Below are 23,870 nucleotides of genomic sequence, written 5' to 3' on the forward strand. Positions count from 1 at the left end.
AGCTCATTACTTAGTAGTTAATTCAAATTAAATAAGTAGATGATTTTGAACATATGCAAAATCAAAAATAATACATGGGAGAATGTCAAGATCTATAAGGTAAACTTACAATCAAACTCTTCTAGGTATGCATAGACATGTTCATCTTCATCTGATTGTTAATTTTCTCTTTTTCATAGTTTACTTCTTATTTCTGTTTTTCTTATTTTGCAGGTCTTCATTGGTTTGATTTGGAGACTTGATTTTTATTAGCAAATTTAATTAGCTTTAGAAATAAGCACGAAAATAGCATACTTAAAGTGACAAACATGTTGAGGGAAGTATTTCATTTCTCATTAGAATTTTTGTATTTTGTGTTTGTGCTTCTGTTCATATTTGTTAGCCTCACTCTCACATAAAACAATCAATAAGTCTAAAATATTCAAAATAATTAAAATTATAAAACTTAGAATTATTCCTACATTTTTATTCTGGAATGAGCTGGAATGAGTCTGTTCCTCAAACTTGAGAGTTTGTTTAGGTCTAGTTGGTTGAGAGATTCTCCCCAACTAATTAGGTTCCTAGATTAGTGTGTGGTTGAGATATTTACTCAACCAAAGTGATTGTGTTCAAGATAGATGCACTATATTGAAACATGATCTTTATATATTTGTATATTGTATGATTATCATTATTTGTGTATGAAATAAAATACATTAAGGCTCATAAACCTTTTCCGCCCTGTCTCAGTCTCTCTTATTTTAGTTTTTATTTTCATTAACTCCTTTATTTAGTATCAGAGCCAAATTGTGTAGAATCTGTGGGTATATCTTGCAGACGACCAATTACATACAAAATTCCATAGCACTGCTCATATGCCTGAGCCATAAAGGTTAACATTTATTCGACATGTCATCACACCTGTAGAGATTTAAGGGTTGGGCTAGGTATTTTGTTGGTATTCCTCTCTATCCCAGGCATAGTTCTTTACGCAGTTGAAAAAATGTGTTTTGTTGCGTCAATACTCAATGACTGAGTGAAGTGAACGTTTGGAACGAGGACTTTTGAGCTTGGCTAAAAGTCACAGGGGAAGTATCATGGACTTGGTCCAACCATGCTTTGATTGTCTCATATTTGTATGAGTGCCCATCTTTAGCAATATAAGGGTCTTCCACAATGTTCCAACTGATCGAAAAACGAAAACCCTTCGGGAAATTGAAGGAATCAAGTTATGCTGCATTGAGCTGCTAGTGTGGATTGTGGAGCGACTGTCATGCTGTGTATTGAAGACACGGTCAAATGGATCTGACAACCCTCATAACATGTGTTTATGTAAATTTCAGTATTGGAGGATGCCGAGGCTGTTGAAGTTTGTGTGGTGACACTGCCTGTGGTGCCATGCATGATTATCATTGAAGTATTGGAAGACCCGTGTGGAAGACTCAGACCACCGTTGTTGAGTTCGTGCCGGAGTAGATCTGTGGTAGCCTGTGTGGATTGTGACATCGTGATGACCAAAAATGTACGCAGTTGTGTGTCATTTTCCTTAGCTGAGACATAACAATTGGGTTGAATCGTGTGACCACTATTTTCAGAACTCCCTAAATGTTTTGAATCCCGCGGATACACTAGAGCTTTGAAAAGCGGATCATTGTTCGATTAAGCAATTCCAGCTGTAAGGAGCTTTATCACCGAAGGTCAATGAGCCTGGAGTGGTCTAGAGAGGTGTGGCTGTTGTGGTCGATGTGGAGCATCATCAACGTTGCTATATTGTGAAGCAATCAATCGAAAGAGAGGAGCCACCGTGGAGATCCCTGTGGAGATTAACCAACAGACTTGCGTGGACTGTACGTAAAGCACCCGATTCAGAGAATGTGATCTGGATAATCATCCTTCAGTTTAATACTTGTAATACAACTTCAAAAACTCGTATCGTCACTATGGGAGACTTTCAGAAATTTGAATTGTTTTTTTGAGAATTTGGGTCTTATTACTAGCAAAATTACCACACCAAACAAAGATTTGTCACCATTATGAAAGTTACAAAACGCTTGGGGAAGTGTCGAAGAAAGAAAGTGTTATGAAGCTGACCGGATTGTTGTGTCTGCTTTGTCTGTTGGGGCTATGAGCTATCTATTTTTCATCTGTGGATGTTGTGAAGCCTCGAATGTGAAGGGTGAGACGATTGGAAAAGTAGCGCTGGAGTATATGTGAAATATTGTTTAGAATGGCGAACCAGAGCGTACACAATATGCGAGAGAAATGAAGAAGGGTCTACGCTATCTTATGTGGGAGAAATGAAGAAGGGTCTGCACTATATTACGCGGGATAAATGAAGAAGGGTCTGCACAGGACAGAATGTCAATCATCTCTGTGAATAAATGGGGTTCGTGCTTGTAATCCTCTTGATATCCAACCCTCGTGAAGAATCTGAAGGCAACCTTCTCCTGGAATCTGAACCTGTCAAGCACCTGCTCGACTATTTTGGTTTTCATTTGCATGCCACACACTTGCAATTGTGCTAGATTTTGAACAAATCCTTCGCTAGTGCAGGAGACTTAACGTCGTCCGTGTGAAGTTGCATGAATATTGTGATTCGTTATGCATGTGGAGCTATTTGATTTGTAGAATCTCAAAATAGGGAGCATTTTTGGCACGTGAATAGACTAGCAGCTTGTCGTGTCTTCAGCAAATTTGAAACTACAATTTTGTAGCGGAGAAAATCTGGTTTCCATCAAGCCTAGAGATCAACCGATTAAGAAGAATACATAAGATTTTCTAGCAATGGAATTTGATGAGCCATTTGGCGTGACTACGAAGGAAATGGTGAAGAAGAGGACTTACCTTTTGGAAATGAATTCTTTCTAGATGACACAGAACAAAAGGTCGGTTGGGCTACTCAAACATAATGGATTTTTGACACAAGAAAGTACAACCTTGTGTTATGGGGACAATGCTTTGAGATTCTATTTTCATATAAGGAAAATTTTCTTCTTATATTTGTGGTTTCTAGATGGTCTAGTTAACTTTGCACAATTCAAACTCGACCCGCTGCAATTCGAATTCCTTTAACTCAGAATAGGCCTTTCTATTCCATTCATCTCCAGTGATTGTAAGAAGAGACACCATTTCCACATGGAAATAATCTATGCAATTGCAACCAAGTACAGTACCAGCTTCTTTGCTCAAACTGTGTAGGTATTAATGTTTCTTCTCATCCATGGAATAATTGTGTGAAGAAATACTTCACAGGAAGTCCACATTTTAATTATTTTTGAAAAAAAAAGGACAAAAATCCACAACAGTATGTTTGTGAGATTTTGGAAATTTATTGAAGTTAAAATACTTTGGAGGTTTAAATTCATGTGTAAGTCAAGTTGGGTAAGGAAAGGGTAAAGTGTTTTATTAAATTGTTCTTGGAGAGATAAGGTGGGATGATATTTTATTAAGTTTTTGGAGCAATAAGTGTGAAAAATGTTGCATTTATTTTTTGGAGTGAAGTTTGAGTCCATGTCAAGTATTTTTGAGCTGAAAACAAATTAGTAACAAGGTCATAAAGCATTGCTTACAAGCCTTAAAATGTGAGACTTTTAGTTTGCTATATTGCATCAAAATTTTGGTATTTTGAGTTGTATGGGTGCATTATTAGTTGAACCGGACACCCAAGGTTTAAATGGTGACTCAAAGTAAAAAATGATAGGAGTTTGAGTTCTTTCAAAGTCTAATTTATTTGAACTTGTCATTAAATCATTGTAAAACTCTTTACGGTGCATTTTTGGTGGTATCGGCCACCCTCATCCTACTGAAGAAAAAATATGTTAAAGACCAAAAAGGGTGAAGAAGGAAAACGTCTTCAAAGTGTAGAGATAGAAATTAAAGAATTGAAAGAGTGTAATATTGAATTGCACAAAAAAAATAGAAAACTTGAGTGGAAGTCAAAACATAATCAATTAGATGACCAACACATTAGAAGAAACAAAATATCTTTAAAATGAACTAGATTTGAAAGAACAACTCATTAATGCACTCTTGATAAAATTGATGCAAAAACAAGATCTACTTGACTCAAGATGTACATAAAATATAGATGCAGTGTGTGACACAAAAGACTTCATGCAAACAAAAAATGCAATTTGTGAAACAAATGACCGCATTCAGCATGTTGATGAAATTTGTGACACAAATGATCTAATCCACCAGGTTGATGAAAGTTGTGACACAAATGATCTAATCCACCAGATTGATTAAAGTTGTGACACAGTTGATCTCATCCAACACTTTGTGCTACTAAATGGTGCAACTAGTTGTAATGAAGATCTAATTGAAAAGTTTGATGTAGGATGTGATACAAATGAATTTTTAATAGAGATGATTGATGCTCAGTGTGATATAGATGAATTAATGAATGTCAACAACATCAGGTGTGAAGAACAACAAGAAAATGATCCTTCCAAGAAGGTGACCAGACCTTGTGAAGAAATTTCTTTCAACAGAGAACATGGTTTGTGGTATAACGAAGAAAATACTTTTTATGTTCCTTATTTCTCAAACTAGTTCAGTTTGTAAGTGCAGGTTATCTAGAAAATACCCAGAATCTTGTTAAGTGTAACCATTGTAAGAGAAATGGTCATATGGAGAGTAAATATTTCGAGCTCCATCCTTGTTTTCATTGTGGGAAGACAAATCATCTATTAGAGAAATGTAGAATGCAGAAGAAGACTAAATAACAATTAATTATGGATGGATAAACGCTTGGAAATGGAATCAAGAAATAAAAGAGCTGCATAAGTCCTACATTCTACTTAAGACAGAGGTAAAGATATAGTTTCCCGAAGAATTAAAAAGAGAAACTCTCCTACACCTTAAAGGGGGAAGTTCAAAAATCAAATACAGATGATTGTCTCTCCTTTCAACTGACAAGGGGGGAAATGATGATGGAATTGAAGATGGTTGTCAGACTAAAAGTTTTGACAAACTCAATAAATCTTCTAGTGGGAATCATCAAATAAACCAGTGGCATCATCAAATATTCCAGTGGGCATCATCAAATTTGCTATTGGGCATTGACATTTTCCAGTGGGAAAGTGATTAGGATACTGGTTGAGAGAATTTGTCAACATTCTTTTGTTCACTTGGATGGTCATTGGACCAAGCAAAGGATATATGGATCCTTTTGCATTAAAACTTGGATTTTGATGGAGTTTTCAAGCATTTTCAGAGTTGTATCATACTTGCAGTGGATTCACTTCTTTTGGTGTGCTTTCTTCATATTAGAGTTTTTCGACATCTAGTTTTGGTGGTTTTTCAGGCAGCTCTTCATTGAGGATGAGCTCAACAGTTTCAGCATGAAGACTTGAGATGGTACCAGGTTCTTACTTTAAACTTATGATTTAGGGGTTGATGTTAGCCTCACTCTCACATAAAAAATCAATAAGTCCAAAATATTCAAAATAATTAAAATTATAAAACTTGGATTTATTCTTACCTCTCTATTCTAGAATGAGATTGTTCCTCAAACTTGAGAGTTTGTTTACGTCTATTAGCGTGTGGTTGAGATTAGGCTCCTAAATTAGCGTGTGGTTGAGATATTCACTCAACCAAAGTGATTGTGTTAAAGATAAATGCACTATATTAAGACATACTCTTGATGTATCTATATATTGTATGATTATCATTATTTGTGTGTGAAATACAATACATTAAGGCTCATAAGCCTTTTCCGCCATGTCTAAGTCTCTCTTATTTTAGTTTTTATTTTCATTAACTCCTTTAATATTTCATTTCTTCACAAATTTGAGAGATTAGTCAATAATCATATTTCATTTCGCATTGCCGCAACTGAAATTGAATTCTTGTCTTCTTCTTGATTAGTTTTGTGACAGGCATGTAGCTTCCTACATTTCAAATAATTAAATCTTTTCCAAAGCTCTACAAGCAAATGAAAATTGCAAAATCATGTAGTAGTTATAAAAGTGCTCATATCCACCTTTGCCCATTCCAAATTTTGCACTTTTCAGGTTGAGTTAAACCTTTGCACTACACTCATTTATCTTACATCTTCTCTAGTCACATTTATTTCTTCCGAGACGACTCGAGGTTTAAAATTGTAAATTTTTGAATCTCCGGTTTTTTTTGTTAGTATTCATTCATAAAAACTCCCGATATATTTCCTCAAAATTTCAGACCTTCTGGCTTATTGGACTCTTGGATTTATGTTATATCAGAAGTATTTTAAAACAAATTCTGAAATTTGCCTCCATGAGAACCACATGGCCTATTTTATTTCTCTGCCCGAATTCCTTGGTCTCCAAATATATTAAAGTTATATTAAATTATTATTGTATTAGAGTTTCCGTTTTTATGTTTCTATTCAATAGTAATATTAGACTTACTTTTTATCATAACTCTTATTTAAATAATTTACGAGAAATATTTGCCGAAGCCTCCTCTTATTTTGGGAGGGATCGAGCTGTTATCATAAATCAATTTAAATTTCTTCCCGAATTTCCTTTTTGCCTACTTTCGTCTCGGAACTTTGGCATATCACATCATGTATTCTCATAGGCCTATGCTTAATCCATTCATTACTAGACAATCCACCCTGTCACTATGCTCACATGGAAATCCTCATTGATTAGCTTTATATGTCATGATGCTTTATTCAATCCCAACTTCCATGTTACCCGGTTAATCAAGAAATTGGATGTGTTTTTAATTATAATTTAGTCCAACATCCAAGAATTCATTTCTTGCGATGATTAAGTGACTTTAAGGATATCCATTCTTCATGGTGTATGCACATGGATCTTATCGTTGTGCCTTCATTGGACATATATCCTAATAGGTATAGTTAGGCCTCTTTTTACTCTTCACGAAAATCTTCCTGGCTAATGAGAAATTCATCGCCTGTGGCTCACTTATGTTTTCGTCTTTATCTTACGATTGGATGTTCTGTTGGAAATAATACTGAGAGGGGGGGTGAATCAGTATTATCAGATTAATCAAACTTTTCAAATGCTCAAAACATATACGCTACTTCAGTTAAGTGAACCAGCGTGTACACGCTACTGTGACGAAGTAAAACAGCGTATAAGCAGAAAACTCACAATTTAGTTGGCTTATTCTTCAATTAAGTGCATCAGGACATTATTCATCATATTAACAGTAAACATGTGCAGTATAACAGAACAGATAAAAAGCCACACACATGAACACCAAGATATAAGGTGGAAACCCAATGTGGGTGAAAACCACCTGCTGCAAGTTGTCTCTATCTTTCTTAATATGAAACTTCAGTTTACAATCTTTTGTACTGGTGCAGCCTTATACCAGTACGCAGGCTACAACCTGCAGAAGGCTTCAACCTTCTCTCGTTCTCCAAACTTCCTTGGAAGGGAGCTCCAACCCCCTTTTGCTTTTGTACTAGCCAAGATACTAGTACGTAGGTGCTGACCTACAATCTTCCTTCTTCCAGGTATCACTTTTCATACATTTTCAGACTTGGATATTCCTGAAGCACAACATTACAATCTGAAGACCACAATTCATTCAATTTTCACAACAGATCATTGAAGCATAAAACAACCAACTTTGAATCACTGAACCACTGAACCCTGTCAATCACCAGTTACCAGAACACAGAGCAGACTACAGAACTCTGTAATAACAGTCAGATCCCACTGTAAACCCAAATCAAGCTTCAAAAGATATACGCTACTTTAATGAGCAGAAACCGCGTATACACGCGCTTTTACCGAAGCCAACCTGCGTACAGATCTAAAAATAAACTTTCTCAACTTGCAGCTGTACCAGATATTAGTTAGACTCAGAACGTAACATTGCGACAATATGCAGATCTAGAAATACGCATAATCAACCATAACATGATAGTGCATTTCAAACCATTTGATCCCGATCTCTCCTTAGATCTAGTTCTCCATCAACCGATGAGATCTCTCCTTAGCTCAGATCAACCAACTCAGAACCTGCATATCAGATCTCTTTCTCTCTTAGATATTCATGCCTTGTCGAAAGATGATATTTGTCTAATGATCTTCTTCTCCTTATATAGCCTTAGGCCTTTCTCAATACCAAGAGCCAAAACCATAGTAACACAATACCATCAACTTTAAAACTAGGGATCGACACGACCGTCGAGACATAATGGTCCGAAATCATAGGCACAACTTCCAAGGTCTAACCACCATGAACCAAAGGAACCTTTCCACATACACGCGCTTTTTCTGAATCGAACTTGCGTGTACACGCGACTTGGGCTTAACGAAACAGCGTGTATGAGCTTTCTTGCCATGCTGTACTGAGATCTGTCTTCTGATTAAGTTGCCATCACCTGTACTAACCTTTGAGCACCTGTACCATCCACTGAGTGAGTTGCCATCAAGGACAACACTTGAACCATAATGCCAACAATCTCCCCCTTTGGACTTGATGGCAACCACCACACCAAGTCACTCTCCCCCTTTGACATCAAGGGCAAAGGGAGGACCAAGATATTCTCTTCCTTGGTAATCCTTCTGCTGTCCATACTGCTGTCCATACTCCCCCTGAGTACATGCTGAAATCTCCAAGTGTGCTCCCCCTTTGTGAATGCCAAAGAGTACCAAACTATCCATCCTGCTCACCAAGTGCTGTTCATGCTCCCCTTGACTGTAGGCAAGATCTGCAAAAGATGTTCTTCAAGAAGAACATGACTCTATATAAAAGACCTTCCTATAACCAAAGACTCATACATACATCCATTTCTCAACTAAGTGAGGATATAAAAAAAATGACTCATCCACCCAACCAAGTGGGGATACATCAATATTGACTCATCCACCTAACCATGATAATACATGAACATTTCATCATTCATCCCAGGCATAGTGGGGAAACCAACAAAGGTCGTTACATGATCTTGACACCATAAAAGAGACAAGAGAGATACATGACATAGAGACAACAGATCTAGACCAAGACTTAGGAAAGACACCAGCAGCATCTGATAAACATCTTGTTAGATCAGCAACGAGAATTTCTTTCAGAGCTCCTTCTTAAACCAATCAACCAAAACATCTGAATGCCAACAATGCTTTATGAGACTTTTGAGCTGCTCCCCCTGAGCCTGTGCCTGTTGCACTCCCTGAAACTGTGGCTGAATACTTCTGACATTCCTATTGCTGTTCAGAACTTCAGAGTTTTCCTTTGCTGTTCAGAACTTCATATACGCGTTTTATCCTGTATAAAGCGGCGTATGTACGCGTATATTCTTTCTGCAACAAGCGTCCAGCATACACGCGACTTACTCAACATAAATCCGCGTGTATACGCTTATATCCCTTCCGTAACCTGCGTATACAAACTTTTCTGTAGAACAAACAAATTTCAACAACAGGATGAAGCATCAACTACTCCCAGCTTTTGTCTGAGATATTCAAAAGTTTCCCTGGGCAGTGGTTTTGTGAGAATATCAGCAACTTGCTCCTTAGAAGGAACATACTCCAATTTGACCTTCTGCTCAAGCACTTGTTCCCGAAGAAAATGGTACTTGATTGGTATGTGCTTGGTCTTTGAGTGCATGACTGGATTCTTTGAAATGCTGATTGCACTTGTATTATCACATAAGATAGAGACAGGTGGAGTGCAAGTGATTTGAAAGTCCTGCAAGGTCTGCATCATCCAAAGAAGTTGTGTGCAACAAGATGCTGCAGCCACATATTCTGCTTCAGCTGTAGATAAGGCAATCGAACTTTGCTTCTTGCTGAACCAAGACACTAATCTGGAACCCATGAAGAAAGCACCTCCACTTGTGCTTTTCCTATCATCCACACTTCCAGCCCAATCTGCATCTGTGTAAGCATGAAGAGTGAGATCTGTATTTCTAGGATACCATAAGCCATAGTTTTGGGTCCCTTGAAGATATTTGAAGATTCTTTTGACTGCCTGAAGATGGGTTTCCTTTGGGTTGGCTTGAAATCTTCCAACCATCCCTACTGCATGAGTAATATCTGGTCGAGTACCTGCCAAATAAAGCAAACTCCCAATCATGGATCTATAAGTGGGTTGGTGAACTGCTGCTGATTCATCATTTGCACTGAGGCTGCATCCTGTAACCATGGGTGTACATACTGGTTTTGACTCTTCCATGCCATACTTCTTCAAGATCTGCTTGAGGTATTTGGTTTGAGACAAGAAGATACCTCCTTCATTTTGTTGGATTTGCAATCCAAGAAAATATGTCAATTCTCCAAGAAGTGACATTTCGAACTCTTTCTGCATAACCAAGGCAAAGTTTTGACTCATAGTTTCTTCATTGCTGCCAAAAATAATATCATCTACATAAACAACAAGAATTAGCAATTTGTTATTTTCAACTTTTATATAGAGATTGCTATCTGCTGATCCTTTTGAAAAGCCTTGTTGGTGAAGATATTTGTCCAACCGATAGTACCAAGCCCTTGGGGCTTGTTTGAGCCCATAGAGAGCCTTTTTCAATCTGCATACAAGGTTTGGATCATTCCCAAGAATGAACCCATCTGGCTGCTCAATATATACTTCTTCTTCTAAGTCTCCATTCAGGAAGGCTGATTTCACGTCCATTTGAAATACCTTGAAGTTTTGAAAGCTTGAGAGAGCAAGGAACATTCGGATGGCCTCTAGTCTTGCCACAGGAGCAAAGGTCTCTTCAAAATCTATTCCTTCTTGCTGTGCATACCCTTTACAAACAAGTCTGGCTTTGTTTCTAATTACTTCTCCATTTTCATTTAACTTATTCTTGAAGACCCATTTTGTTCCTATTACATTCTTATCTTTTGGTCTAGGAACCAATTCCCAAGTGTTGTTCCTTTCGATTTGCTCAAGTTCTTCATCCATTGCTTTGACCCAACATTCATCTTTGCATGCTTCTTTCACATTTTGTGGTTCAATGGAGGAGAGTAGAGCCAAGTAGCTTGAAGCTTCTGCAAGTGTCCTTCTTGTTTGTACTCCTGCTTCTTTCTGCCCCACAATCTGAGTTTCTGGATGATTCTTTTGGACATATCTGGATGGAGTCTTCTCTTCTATTCTTGTCTGCTCCTCTGGTTCTTCTTGAGATTCTTTTTCTTCTTGAGGTTCTTCTTCTTCATCATTTCGCCTTTGAGAGTAACCTTCATCTTCTTCATGATGAACTTGCCTAGGAATATATCCCTTCTCATCAACCACTATATCAATACTGTCAACAATTCTGCCAAGTCTTTTATTGTAGCACTTGTATGCTTTGCTATGTGGAGAATAACCAAGAAGAATGCCCTCATCTGCTCTAGGTTCAAGTTTGCCAAGTTGCTCATCAGTGTTCTTAATATAACATTTGCTCCCAAAGATTTTGAAATGCTTCACGGAAGGAGTTTTACCACTCCAAAGCTCATGAGGTGTTTGAGTGCTGTTTACTCGGACATTTGTTTTGTTAAGAATGATAACAGCAGCATGTGCGGCTTCTCCCCAGAAGGTTGCAGGAGTACCTGATTCATCGAGCATAGCACGAGCCATTTGTTGGATAGTTCTGTTCATTCTTTCCACAACCCCATTTTGCTGAGGAGTTCTAGCTGTAGAGAATTCTCTTCTTATCCCATGTTCATCGCAGAAATCAAAAAATTCATTTGATGTGAACTCCCCACCTCTGTCAGATCTGAGGCACTTGATTTTGTGTCCTGATTCATTTTCGGCCAATGCTTTGAAGGATTTGAATTTTTCGAATGCTTCATCTTTGTGCTTCATAAGCCCTAACCAAACAAACCTTGAGAAATCATCAATGAATAATATCAGATATTCTTCTCCTCGAGGTGACCTTTTCCTAAATGGACCACATACATCTGTATGGACTAGCTCAAGAGGCAAGCTAGCTGACCCTTCCTTCTCTGGAAAGTTAGTTCTGGTCTGCTTTCCAAACTGACAAGATTTGCATATGGTGTTGTCTGGAATTTTGATATCTGGAAGATCGCGAACTGCCTGATATTTGCATGCTTTCCTTATTTGTGAGAAGCTTAGATGTCCCAACCTTCGATGCCATAACCAGTGCTCTTCATCCTTGCTAAGATAGCATTGTTGTTGTTCTTCTTCAAATATGTACAGATTATTTGGAGTTCTTTTGCCTTTGAGAACTGTTTTACCTGTATCAAGATCACGAACAAGACATCCATTCGATCTGAAAATAACCTCTGTTTTTTGATCACACATTTGGCTGACACTTAGAAGATTATGTTTCAATCCATCAACATACAAAACATTTCCAGCCTTGACCTTTTCTTTTAAAGGAGCAATACCTTTTCCTTTTATAGTAGCAGGAGTATCATTTCCAAAAGAGACTTTCTTTCCCTTTTCTAAAGTAGAATAAGATTCAAGTTTTTCTTTATCACCTGTCATATGTTTCGAACATCCACTGTCAATGTACCATAGATTTTCCTGTCCTTCTGCATAAAATGCTATCCCACATCTTTCTGTTTGAGGTTCCTTTATTCTCCATGTTTTGGTGCTTGTGGCTTGTTCCTTTTTCTCCTGAAACCTGCTCCTGCATTCAGAGTCTTTATGACCAAAATTATTGCAAATAGAACATTCAACTTCATTTTCAAGCACCGAAAAGTTGTTATAGGTCCTTTTTGTAATCCCTGTCATACTTCTTTGTTTTTGAGCTTCCCTAGTCATGATTGTTTTATATGCAACACATTGAGCTGCTCTGTGACCAAAGTTGTGGCAAGAAAAGCATTGTCCATTGAAGAAGCTTCTGCGGTTATTGAATCTACCAGCCAACTGATTGTAATTTCTATTTTCATCTGTTCTTGAGCCAAACTGAGAAGATTTTACCTGTGGTTGGTTGTAGTTTTTGTTCATCCTTAAGGAGGATTGTCCCTGATAGTTTCTGTTTGTAACTCGTCCCTGCTTTACCTGATTATCTTCATTGTTCTTCCGCTCATTTCCTCTTGCTGCATCAAGATAATTTTTTTGAGGTGGATGCTTGAGAGGTTTCTCCATTATAGCCCAAACCTGTTTTGTTTAGAGGAGACCGCTGCACACTAATAATCTCATCCAAGGTTTCAGATCCTTTGACAAATTTAAGATTAATAGTTTTTGTTTTCTCAATTTCTTTTCTGAGACCAACAATTTCACCTTCTAGTTTTTCAAGATGTTTTTCCTTTTCATCAATTTGAAATTGCAAAGTATCAATAATCACATTCCTTTCTTCTATGCTTCTCTTGAGTCTAGTGATTTCATTATAGAGATTATCCACATCTATAGCATCCTCATAATCATCATCTTCAAATGCCATTAACAGCTTATATTTATTACCTTGTTCATCTTCATCACTGTTTGATAAGCCATCACTATCTTCATGGGTGTAGTAGCTTTTCCTATTTGCACTTTGTTTCTTGTTCCATCTAGCAGGTTCTTTTCCTTTATCCTTATAAGGACATTTTGCAGCATAATGACCTACTTTCCCACAAGCAAAACATTTGAAAGGTAGCTTACCTCTGAATCTTCCAGAACCCCTTTGAAGATTTCTGACAAAATTTGATTCTTCTTCCTCTTCTTCTGGAACATGGCTTGCTTCATAGTAATCTTCTTTTCCTGATGCCTTAAAAGCAGCTTCCCTTCTGTCAGATGGACCTCCCTTTCTCATTTCATAAGCGGTTAGAATTCCATGTAGCTGAGACATAGTGAGAACACGGAGATTTTCCTTTTCTTCTATTGCAGATACTTTAGATTCAAACTTGGGGGATAAAGATCTTAGAACCTTTTGAACTACTATAGTTTCTCTTATTTCTTCACCCAAGTTTTTCATACAATTAACAATCTCATCTACCCGGAGAAAATAATTAGCCACACTTTCATCATTATACATCCTGAGAGTCTCATATTGAATCCTGAGTGTTTGAAGTTTAGCTTCCTTTACCTGTTCATCTCCTTCATAGCTAGTGATCATTTTGTCCCATATTTCTTTTGCTGATTTGAAGTGCATGACCTTCATGAATTCTGTTTGAGATATACTTCCTAATAGGGTAGCGACTGCTTTTGCATTTGTTTCATATGCCTTTTTTTCATCTGGATCTGTAGGAGTAGCTGAAGGAAAAACATAGCCTTTTTCTACAATGTCCCAAACTTCTGTACCAAGAGATTGAAGATATGCAGTAACTCTTACCTTCCAATAATTGAAATTTGTTCCATCAAAAACCGGTGGCCTGATTGATGCTTCTTTCTCGTAGTTGCTCATGATGAATGATCTTCCTTCAAGCGATCAAGCTTCTCTGAAGGACCTGCTCCGATACCAATTGTTGGAAATAATACTGAGAGGGGGGGTGAATTAGTATTATCAGATTAATCAAACTTTTCAAATGCTCAAAACATATACGCTACTTCAGTTAAGTGAACCAGCGTGTACACGCTACTGTGACGAAGTAAAACAGCGTATAAGCAGAAAACTCACAATTTAGTTGGCTTATTCTTCAATTAAGTGCATCAGGACATTATTCATCATATTAACAGTAAACATGTGCAGTATAACAGAACAGATAAAAAGCCACACACATGAACACCAAGATATAAGGTGGAAACCCAATGTGGGTGAAAACCACCTGCTGCAAGTTGTCTCTATCTTTCTTAATATGAAACTTCAGTTTACAATCTTTTGTACTGGTGCAGCCTTATACCAGTACGCAGGCTACAACCTGCAGAAGGCTTCAACCTTCTCTCGTTCTCCAAACTTCCTTGGAAGGGAGCTCCAACCCCCTTTTGCTTTTGTACTAGCCAAGATACTAGTACGTAGGTGCTGACCTACAATCTTCCTTCTTCCAGGTATCACTTTTCATACATTTTCAGACTTGGATATTCCTGAAGCACAACATTACAATCTGAAGACCACAATTCATTCAATTTTCACAACAGATCATTGAAGCATAAAACAACCAACTTTGAATCACTGAACCACTGAACCCTGTCAATCACCAGTTACCAGAACACAGAGCAGACTACAGAACTCTGTAATAACAGTCAGATCCCACTGTAAACCCAAATCAAGCTTCAAAAGATATACGCTACTTTAATGAGCAGAAACCGCGTATACACGCGCTTTTACCGAAGCCAACCTGCGTACAGATCTAAAAATAAACTTTCTCAACTTGTAGCTGTACCAGATATTAGTTAGACTCAGAACGTAACATTGCGACAATATGCAGATCTAGAAATACGCATAATCAACCATAACATGATAGTGCATTTCAAACCATTTGATCCCGATCTCTCCTTAGATCTAGTTCTCCATCAACCGATGAGATCTCTCCTTAGCTCAGATCAACCAACTCAGAACCTGCATATCAGATCTCTTTCTCTCTTAGATATTCATGCCTTGTCGAAAGATGATATTTGTCTAATGATCTTCTTCTCCTTATATAGCCTTAGGCCTTTCTCAATACCAAGAGCCAAAACCATAGTAACACAATACCATCAACTTTAAAACTAGGGATCGACACGACCGTCGAGACATAATGGTCCGAAATCATAGGCACAACTTCCAAGGTCTAACCACCATGAACCAAAGGAACCTTTCCACATACACGCGCTTTTTCTGAATCGAACTTGCGTGTACACGCGACTTGGGCTTAACGAAACAGCGTGTATGAGCTTTCTTGCCATGCTGTACTGAGATCTGTCTTCTGATTAAGTTGCCATCACCTGTACTAACCTTTGAGCACCTGTACCATCCACTGAGTGAGTTGCCATCAAGGACAACACTTGAACCATAATGCCAACATGTTCATCTCATCATCTCGATCATATTTTAGTGTGCATCCTCATTTTCTTTTCAAGACACTCTTGAGAAGCCATTATGGTAATGCAATAGTTGGTAAGGAAACTTAGAACATGCAAAGGTAATGGATCATATTCAATTTTTGTTTAAATTCTCTTGTGGTCTCTTATTTTTGATATATCACTCCATATTTATCATGCAAAGATTCAATACCTCTCCATATACACATAAGTGCTACATAAGTTAGGACTTGGTCTTGATTTCTGAGAATTTATGAAAATTTTGGAGTTGATATGAAATCTACAAGACAAAGAGAACAATTACCGTTGCAATTAATTGATAAGCAAATCTTCATTTTCATTTCTGATGGACTTTATTTACTTCAAATTTCTTGAACATGAATCATTATTTTTCCTAGCTTTACTGCTCACTTTAATTTAGATTTAATAAATGATGATTTTCGGCCAATGAAAATTCATAGAATATAACTTCTTTATGCTTTTAATTCCAATTAAAAGAAGAGGTTATCTTTTGTTGGAGAAAATCAACATCTTTCAGGTAAAATTTTAACGAAATTCTTCAAATGGTAAGCTTCATATGCCCATTTTCATCATTTTCTATTTATTTTCATTTTTGTTTCAACTTTGTTTTAGTTTTTGCTAATATAAAACTCTGTTTTGCAGGACTTCAAGAATTTTTCTTTTCACACCCATACCAACTTAGATTTGGAACTCATTCTCTTTGTCGTTTTCCTCTGAGTTTTGGAAAGATCAGTAATGATGCTCATCAAATTAGTTAAATTGGGGAGTCTCTGAACTTTTAGTTTACTTTTCAAGCCTAGTTTTTAATGGTCAAGATGTTCTCATGTAGACTTTGCTTTGAAACAAGAAAATTTGCAGAGGGAAAAAATTCTCTTTTAGCTTAATTTTACCTTGTAACTGCTATTCACTTTACAGTTTGAAAATCTAATTGCTTATAAATCTACAAGATAAAATTCATTAAAATCTCAACATAAGATGAACACACTCATGGTTGTCTTATTTTACTCTTTTTTTGAGACATTTTATAGTTAGTATTATTGGGGTTTTCTTTTAATTTGGACTTTTCTTTCATTTTTCTTCTCCTTATTTGAAAATTTTGGAGTATCCTGATTTTTTCTTTCGCTTTGGTTTGGATTTGTTTTTTACTTTTGCTGATTGGTTTCGGATCGAATTTTTGGATATTACCAAGGTTTCTGTAAAAGGGTTTTTCTATACCCAACATGGTTGGAACACATGGGAAATTTTTACTCTGTCTACTTCAATGGGTTTCATTTACCTTCAAGAGACATTTTTATGGAATCCTAAAGCCCTCTTGCTTTAAATAATTTTGATTAAGGAACATGTATATTTTCTAAGTGATATAGTTCATGTTTTCAAAGGAAAGAACTAAACTTGAGCTAACTCAATGGATCCTTTCCATCCCTTCACATCATACAAAAGCCTCTGAATGTTAGTTGCGGGGAAATATATGGGACTCAACATTATGGAAGTATTATATCCATTTTCATAAGTATATTTTACTATCCCACCCCTTTCACTTGGGTACATCATAAACTTAGCTAAAAAATGTGTTTATCAAAAGGGTGATCAAAAGGGGAAGCATGGTAAATACAAGTAAACCCGTCGGGGCTATGGACGCTCACTAGAAGTGGGGCCATGCTTGTATGGAATTAAGGACAACTTCGCTGGGGTATTGACCAAACTCGCTGGTAGAAAATAAATGTTAGAGACCATTCGTATCGATGGATATATACTTTATGAAAAACTCCTATATGTACCTTCTTCTATTTCTCATACGAGGTAATCTTAAATATTAAATATTTTCCCAAAATTTAGATTCATGGCTTTAGACTCAGTCTACTTTGAGTACTTATCTTTTTGAACTTATATTGCTTGAATCACTAATGTGGGACCCATGGGAAATATTTTACTGTTTGATGGTTTGATGAAATCCATTATTTTAACTTTTGGGTAAAGCGAAATTCATCATCTTTTAACTAGAGATAATTGGGTCTTCCTTGTGTGTCGCCATTGTTGTGTTGAAATCACAACCTCCCCCCCATTTTTACTTTATTATCTTTATAGCAATAATGGGGACCCTTTTCGTAAATTTTGGCTAAATCGCTCTTTAATATTTTATTTTGGATAAGTGTCCGACAATTTTGTGAGATTTTTATTTTCTTCGAATTTCTCTTTTTATTTCTTCATTGCGTTCAATTTTTCACTATCTTTCCATTGATTCTCATTTCATATCATTTGGATGCACGGTTTGCAAATGGTGCTTATCCGAAGTTTGACGATTTTTACCGCCTGGGCTAAAATGTACAAAATGTATATTATTTTAATTTTTGTAGATTAATTGTAAATATTGATTTTGTATTATTTTTAATTAATTTTTATTTTTATTTTTGTTTTTGTTAGCAATCCTACAAAACCACCGTAGCTGAATTTGTAAACCAATTAAAATATATTCAAATTTAAGAAGCGAATTAAAATTCCCAATTATTAGAACTCTCGAGATACCAAAATTATTCATTTACAAAAGTGGCTGTAGTTTTTTTTATAAAGTCAAGACTTATTTTACAAACTGGTTGTAGTTCTTTTTAATTCACATTAACATTTTAAAGTGGTTGTAATTCTTTTATGAAAAGAAGGGACCCAATCCTTATATCATCCTCTCCTACCTCACTCCTAATCTCAGTATTTCTACTAATTTTGGGACATGTTCATATCATAAATCTTAATTTAAAAAACCTCCCGAAATACCTTTGACTTCTGACTTCTGAAACTCCTTATCCACCTCACCTCCCACCGCACCTCACTTCCCTCTCCTCCATCTCAACATTTCGTTATTTCATAACACCTTATGTGTCACACCCCAACTCTTTTTTCATGAGTTAGTCCACGTGCGGCACTGGCTAAACACTTAAATATTTATCTTCTAAGTTATTTTCCGGACTACGCCTAACACTTTTATCTTTCATCATCTTTACTTATTAATATGCGGAATAAACATCAATCATTAACCATATGCAAGAGACATAAGACACATGTAACAACAGTAATCTTTTATAAATGTTGTTTTACAATTTCATCAGGAGACAAGCTCAATCGAGTTATATAATTTTTACAACAAAGTGGTTGCCGTGTAGCTCGGCCGGTCTACCTGACTCGGCTGTTGCACAGTGCAAACCTTCCCAACACACTCGCACCATCGTACCCACACGCTCTGAAAAGTTCACTTCAACTCGCCACTCGGTCACCTACACGACTCCAGTTCAACTCTACTGCGAGTGCACCTCCCACCCGAGTCGCCCACCCGGCTCCCCATTCAGACTTACTGCAAGCGCACCACCCACCGGAGTCGCCCTACCCAGCTTGTCTCAGTGCCCATGTTACAACCTGCCAACAGTTGTCCACCTGTTTCGTGTGCTGACCGCTTGCCGACCTGCTACCCACCTGTCCGCCGACCTGCGGTTTTCCCGCCCGCTTGCGGTGCGACTGTCCACCCGGAACTCGGTCATGTTCTGCTTGCCGGTTACGCTATTGTTCAAACACTATTCCGGCCATAGTGCGGGCACATCTTGCACCTCATTAAGATTCATCCGCCTCTTGACTTAGGACTTGTCTTGCTCAGCTCCTTGGATGATACCTCTCCACACTTATCCTCCATGTTTCTTATACACTTCATCGACCATGGGTGGGGGCTTCCTATCGACAAGATGACCCACCATTTCAACACTTAGCATATTTTCCACTCGTCAGCCCAAGAGTAGGGGCGCCCATACATTCGGTCGCTTGCTTCTATAACTCACCAACACGCTTGCACACACTTAGTCGTTTCTTGCAACTCGTCTCGTGGGTGCGCCCTTGGCTCGTTTGGTTGACCCGGCTCGTCAGTCAGGCATGCCATCGCCAAATCATCGGTTTTGTGTGACTGACTCGTCTCGCCCATTGCACGCCCATGATGATTCGTCCTCAACTCATTGGTTAAACGCACCCGACTCACCAATGTGCGATGATGACCTGGGGGCCTTACATCCTCCCCCACCAGAAGTCATTGTCGTCCTCAACAATCCAACTATCCTCTAGAGCTTTCTGTCGTACTTCACAATCTTCTTCTTCCACCTCCATAGTTAGTCCTCCATCTCCCAGCTATCCTCCTCTGGTGCATCCTTCCATCTAATGAGGAATTCCCATCGCATATTACTCCCAAGACCTGTCGTTCAAAGATCCAAGATCTTCTCCAAAACAAGGTTCGGTCTGTCAATAATCATGGATAGCCCTCTTGGTGGCTCTATCTTGTCTAGATGGTCTGCATCAAGTCGACACTTCTTCAACTAACTGATATGGAAAACAGGATGTTTCAAACACATGTGGTTCGGAAGTTCCAACTCATATGAAACTTCTCCCACTCGCTTCTTCACTCGAAATGGCCCCTCATACTTCCTCATCAAAGATCTCGCAGTCCCTTTCGGTGGCTGAAACCGATCTGTGGTAATCCTAAGAAAAACCATATCTCCCAGACTAAAGTGTGCATCCCACCTATCCTTTTCTGTCCATTTATTCATCCTCCTTTCACCCTCGTGCAAGAGCAAATGTGCCAACTCCAAGGTCTCATCCCATGCTGTCATAAACCTCTTCGCATGAGGACTCCTCAAGAAACCTCTTGTTAATACAGTATGAGGAGCAACTGGCAACTGTTATTCACCAACTCAAATAGACTATACCCTGTTGCGGAACTCTTCTAGATGTTGTGGCTGAACTGAGCTACATCCAAGAGTTCAGGAAAATTCTTCTAATCAACCATTACATAATGTCTCAAGTAGTCCTCCAACAATGCATTAATTCCTCAGTCTTCCCATTTGTCTGTAGATGGTAACTCGAACTCATCAACAAATCTGTCCTGACTAGCTTGAAATATGTGGTCCAAAATCTGCATGTAAATTGCGGATCTCGGTCCGACATAATGCTCAATGGAATTACCCAATACTTCACTATGTTCTTGAAGAACAACTCTGCAGTCTGCTTGGCTCCAGAAGGTATCCTCGTTGGAATGGAGATGCCATACTTGGAAAAACAATCAACCACGACCATAATCTCGTTATACCCCTTCACATGCGGTAACCGAGTAATGAAGTCCATTGAAACACTCATCCATGGTCTCTCTGGAATCAGTAAAGTCTGTAACAATCCTCCCTGCCTCTGGTGTCTGATTTGTCTTGCTGACAAATAATACATGTGTGCACATACTCCTCTACATCCTCCCTCACCTTCTCCCAAAAGAACCCTCTCTCCAACAATGCCAAAGAACAACATTGCCCTGGGTGGCCAGCCAACAAAGAATCATGGCACTCCTTCAAAAGGTGTCTCCTAAGTCTAGATGTCTTCGGAACATAAAGTCGGTTCCCAAAGAATAAGAGTCCATCTGAGAGAAAAAACTTATGTGTCTTCCCCTCCTTTATCTGCTTCATACTGTTTTGCGCTTGAGTAGCGGTCTCAATGCTCTCATTGAGATTATTTTGCATCTCCTCGGTCATCTGTACATGACTCTTACTTTGTGCTTCCCGGTCTTCTTCCTCCTCAAGTGCAGCTATCTGTTCCTTCCTACTGAGGGAATCTGCAACTGCATTGAGTCTACTCGGCCTGTACTCAATAGTCATGTCGAACTATGCCAAGAAGTCTTGCAAACAATATTGCTTCGCTTAAAACTTCGGTTGTGATGCAAAATAACTCCCTGCAACGTTGTTAGTCTTGACAACAAAAGGCTTCCCAATCAAGTAATGCCCCCATACTTGTAAACAATGGATGATTGTATTCATCTCCTTCTCATGAACCATATACCTTCGTTCCCTATCTTGCAACTTCCAACTCTCATACGCCACTGGATGCCCATCGTGCATAAGAACTCCTCCTATCACAAAATGTGAAGCATTTGTGTGTACCTCAAACAGTCTCTAGAAGTCAGGCAACTTCAGTATTGATGTTGAAACTATCGTCTTCTTCAAGTCTTCAAATGCCATACAACATTTCTCCGTCCAATTCCATTGCTTATCCTTCTTCAAAATGTCTATCAGTGACGAGGTTACTGTGGAGTACCCCTCTACAAACTTCTGCTGGTCGTTGGTCCTCCTAAAAAACACCCTCATATCATGGACATTCTTTGGTTCGACCCAATCCTCTATCGCCTTCACTCTGCTCAGCTCCATCCGTATGTTCCCTTGGCCCACAATGTGCCCGAGGAACGGAATCTCGGTCTGGGAAAACATACACTTCGACTTCTTTAAGTATAACTGACTCTTCTTCAGTGCCTCAAACACCAAAGCCAAGTGTTTCTTATGATCCTCCATGTTATCACTATACACCATGATATCATCCAAGTATACTACTACAAATGAATCCAAATATGGATGTAGTACATCATTCATCAAAGTGAAAAGCGTGGCAGGAGCATTGCACAACCCGAATGGCATAAAAAAGAATTCAAAATTTCCATACCTTGTCACAATTGCGGTCTTCCTCTCATCTCCTTCCACTATTCGCACCTTATAGTACCCATGCCTCAAGTCTAGCTTGCAAAACGCTTGGGCTTTCACAAGCTTATCAAAGAAATCTGCAGCTAATGGAAAAGGATACCTGTTCTTTATCATCTGCTTGTTAAGATCATGATAATCACAACACATCTGTAGCTTGTTTCTATCTTTCTTCCACTAGAACAATATTGGAGCTCCATATGGGGACCTTGAAGGTCTTATGAAACCTGCATCAATCAACTCTTTCCACTATCGTTTCAATTCCTCCAACTCCGGGCCTGACAATTGATAAGGAGATTTTTCCGAAGGTTGATTCCCTGACTCTAGCTCAATGCTATGGTCCACCGCATGCCTTGGTGGAAGTTTCTTTGGTAGCTCATTGGGCATTAAATCTGCATACTTGGCCAGTACCTCAGAAATTTCAGCTGGAAAAGGCTTCCCCACTCCATCATTGCTATCAACTTCTCTGATGACTATCGCATATGTCTCTACATCTGAATCCCACATAGCCTTCTCCAAACTTAGTGCAGAAACATGCTGCACTTTGACTTCCTTCCTTTGCTTATGAGTACGAAAAGTCCAAGTTCGTGAGTCTCCAATCAGCATAATCTCATCGCAGAAGGGAACAATAACCACTCTATTTCCCTTCAAGAAATTCTGCCCCAATATCATGTCAAAGTCGTTCATCTCCATCACCGTGAAGTCCAACTAACCCTGCCAGTCTTCAATTCGAATTGGAACTTCATTTGCTAATCCAACCACTTTAGCCCTTGAGTTCAATGCCTTGACCTCCACATCTGAAGGGATAATCTGCAGCCCACCTTCTTTCACTAAACATGTAGTCATGAAGTTATGTGTGGCACCCGTGTCCACCAACACTTGGATAGTCTTTCCATGAACCTCCAAGTCTCGAAACCCCAAACTGTTAATCCAAGATTTCCTTTCCAAAACTTCAGACTGCATACATACGTGGCATCTAGAATTTGATTTGATACCTTCTGTCACGCCCCTGACTCTTTTTTCATGAGTTAGTCCACGTGCGGCACTGGATAAACACTTAAAACATTTTATATTTTAAGTTATTTTCCGGACTACGCCTAACGCTTTCATCTTTCATCATCTTTGATTATTAATATGCAAAATAAACATCAATCATTAACCATATGCAAGAGACACAAGACACATGTAATAGCAGTAATCTTTTATAAATGCTATTTTACAATTTCCTCGGGAGACAAGCTCAACCGAGTTATATAATTTTTACAACAAAGTGGCTTCCGTGCAGCTCGGCCGGTCTACTCGACTCGGCCGCTGCATCGTGCAGACCTGCCCAACACACTCGCACCACTGTACCCACGTGCTGTGAAAAATTCACTTCAACTCACTGCCCGGTCGCCTACACGACTCCCATTCAACTCTACCGTGGGTGCACCTCCCACACAGGTCGCCCACCTGACTCCCCGTTTAGAATTACCACAGGCACGCCGCCCACCCAGGTCGCCCTGCCCAGCTCCTCTCGATGCCCACATTACAACCTACCAACAA

At 38.5% G+C, this 23,870-nt stretch overlaps 1 protein-coding gene across 1 annotated transcript; it reads right to left on the minus strand.

Moving 5' to 3' along the window:
- Positions 1-20,132: 20,132 nt before the first annotated feature.
- LOC149244937 (uncharacterized) lies at positions 20,133-20,937 on the minus strand. The gene is made up of 2 exons (XM_089436768.1): positions 20,779-20,937; positions 20,133-20,492 (listed from the first exon to the last, which is right to left on the minus strand). Exons 1-2 carry the CDS (start codon positions 20,935-20,937, stop codon positions 20,133-20,135), a joined length of 519 nt encoding a protein of 172 aa, XP_089292894.1.
- Between the last annotated feature and the right edge of the window lie 2,933 nt (positions 20,938-23,870).

This window comes from Pinus tabuliformis, chromosome 7 (genome assembly GCF_031772625.1).
Source record: "Pinus tabuliformis cultivar Carrire ecotype Pingquan chromosome 7, CPIR1, whole genome shotgun sequence".
Taxonomy (NCBI): Eukaryota; Viridiplantae; Streptophyta; class Pinopsida; order Pinales; family Pinaceae; genus Pinus; species Pinus tabuliformis.

Bases quoted from the DNA above. Each gene is read 5' to 3' on its own strand.
- LOC149244937 (XM_089436768.1), bottom strand. From the start codon at position 20,937: ATGGACTTCATTACTCGGTTACCGCATGTGAAGGGGTATAACGAGATT. The intron at 20,493-20,778 runs GTAATTCCATTG...GGTGAATAACAG, and splicing joins AGAACATAGTGAAGTATTGG to TTGCCAGTTGCTCCTCATAC.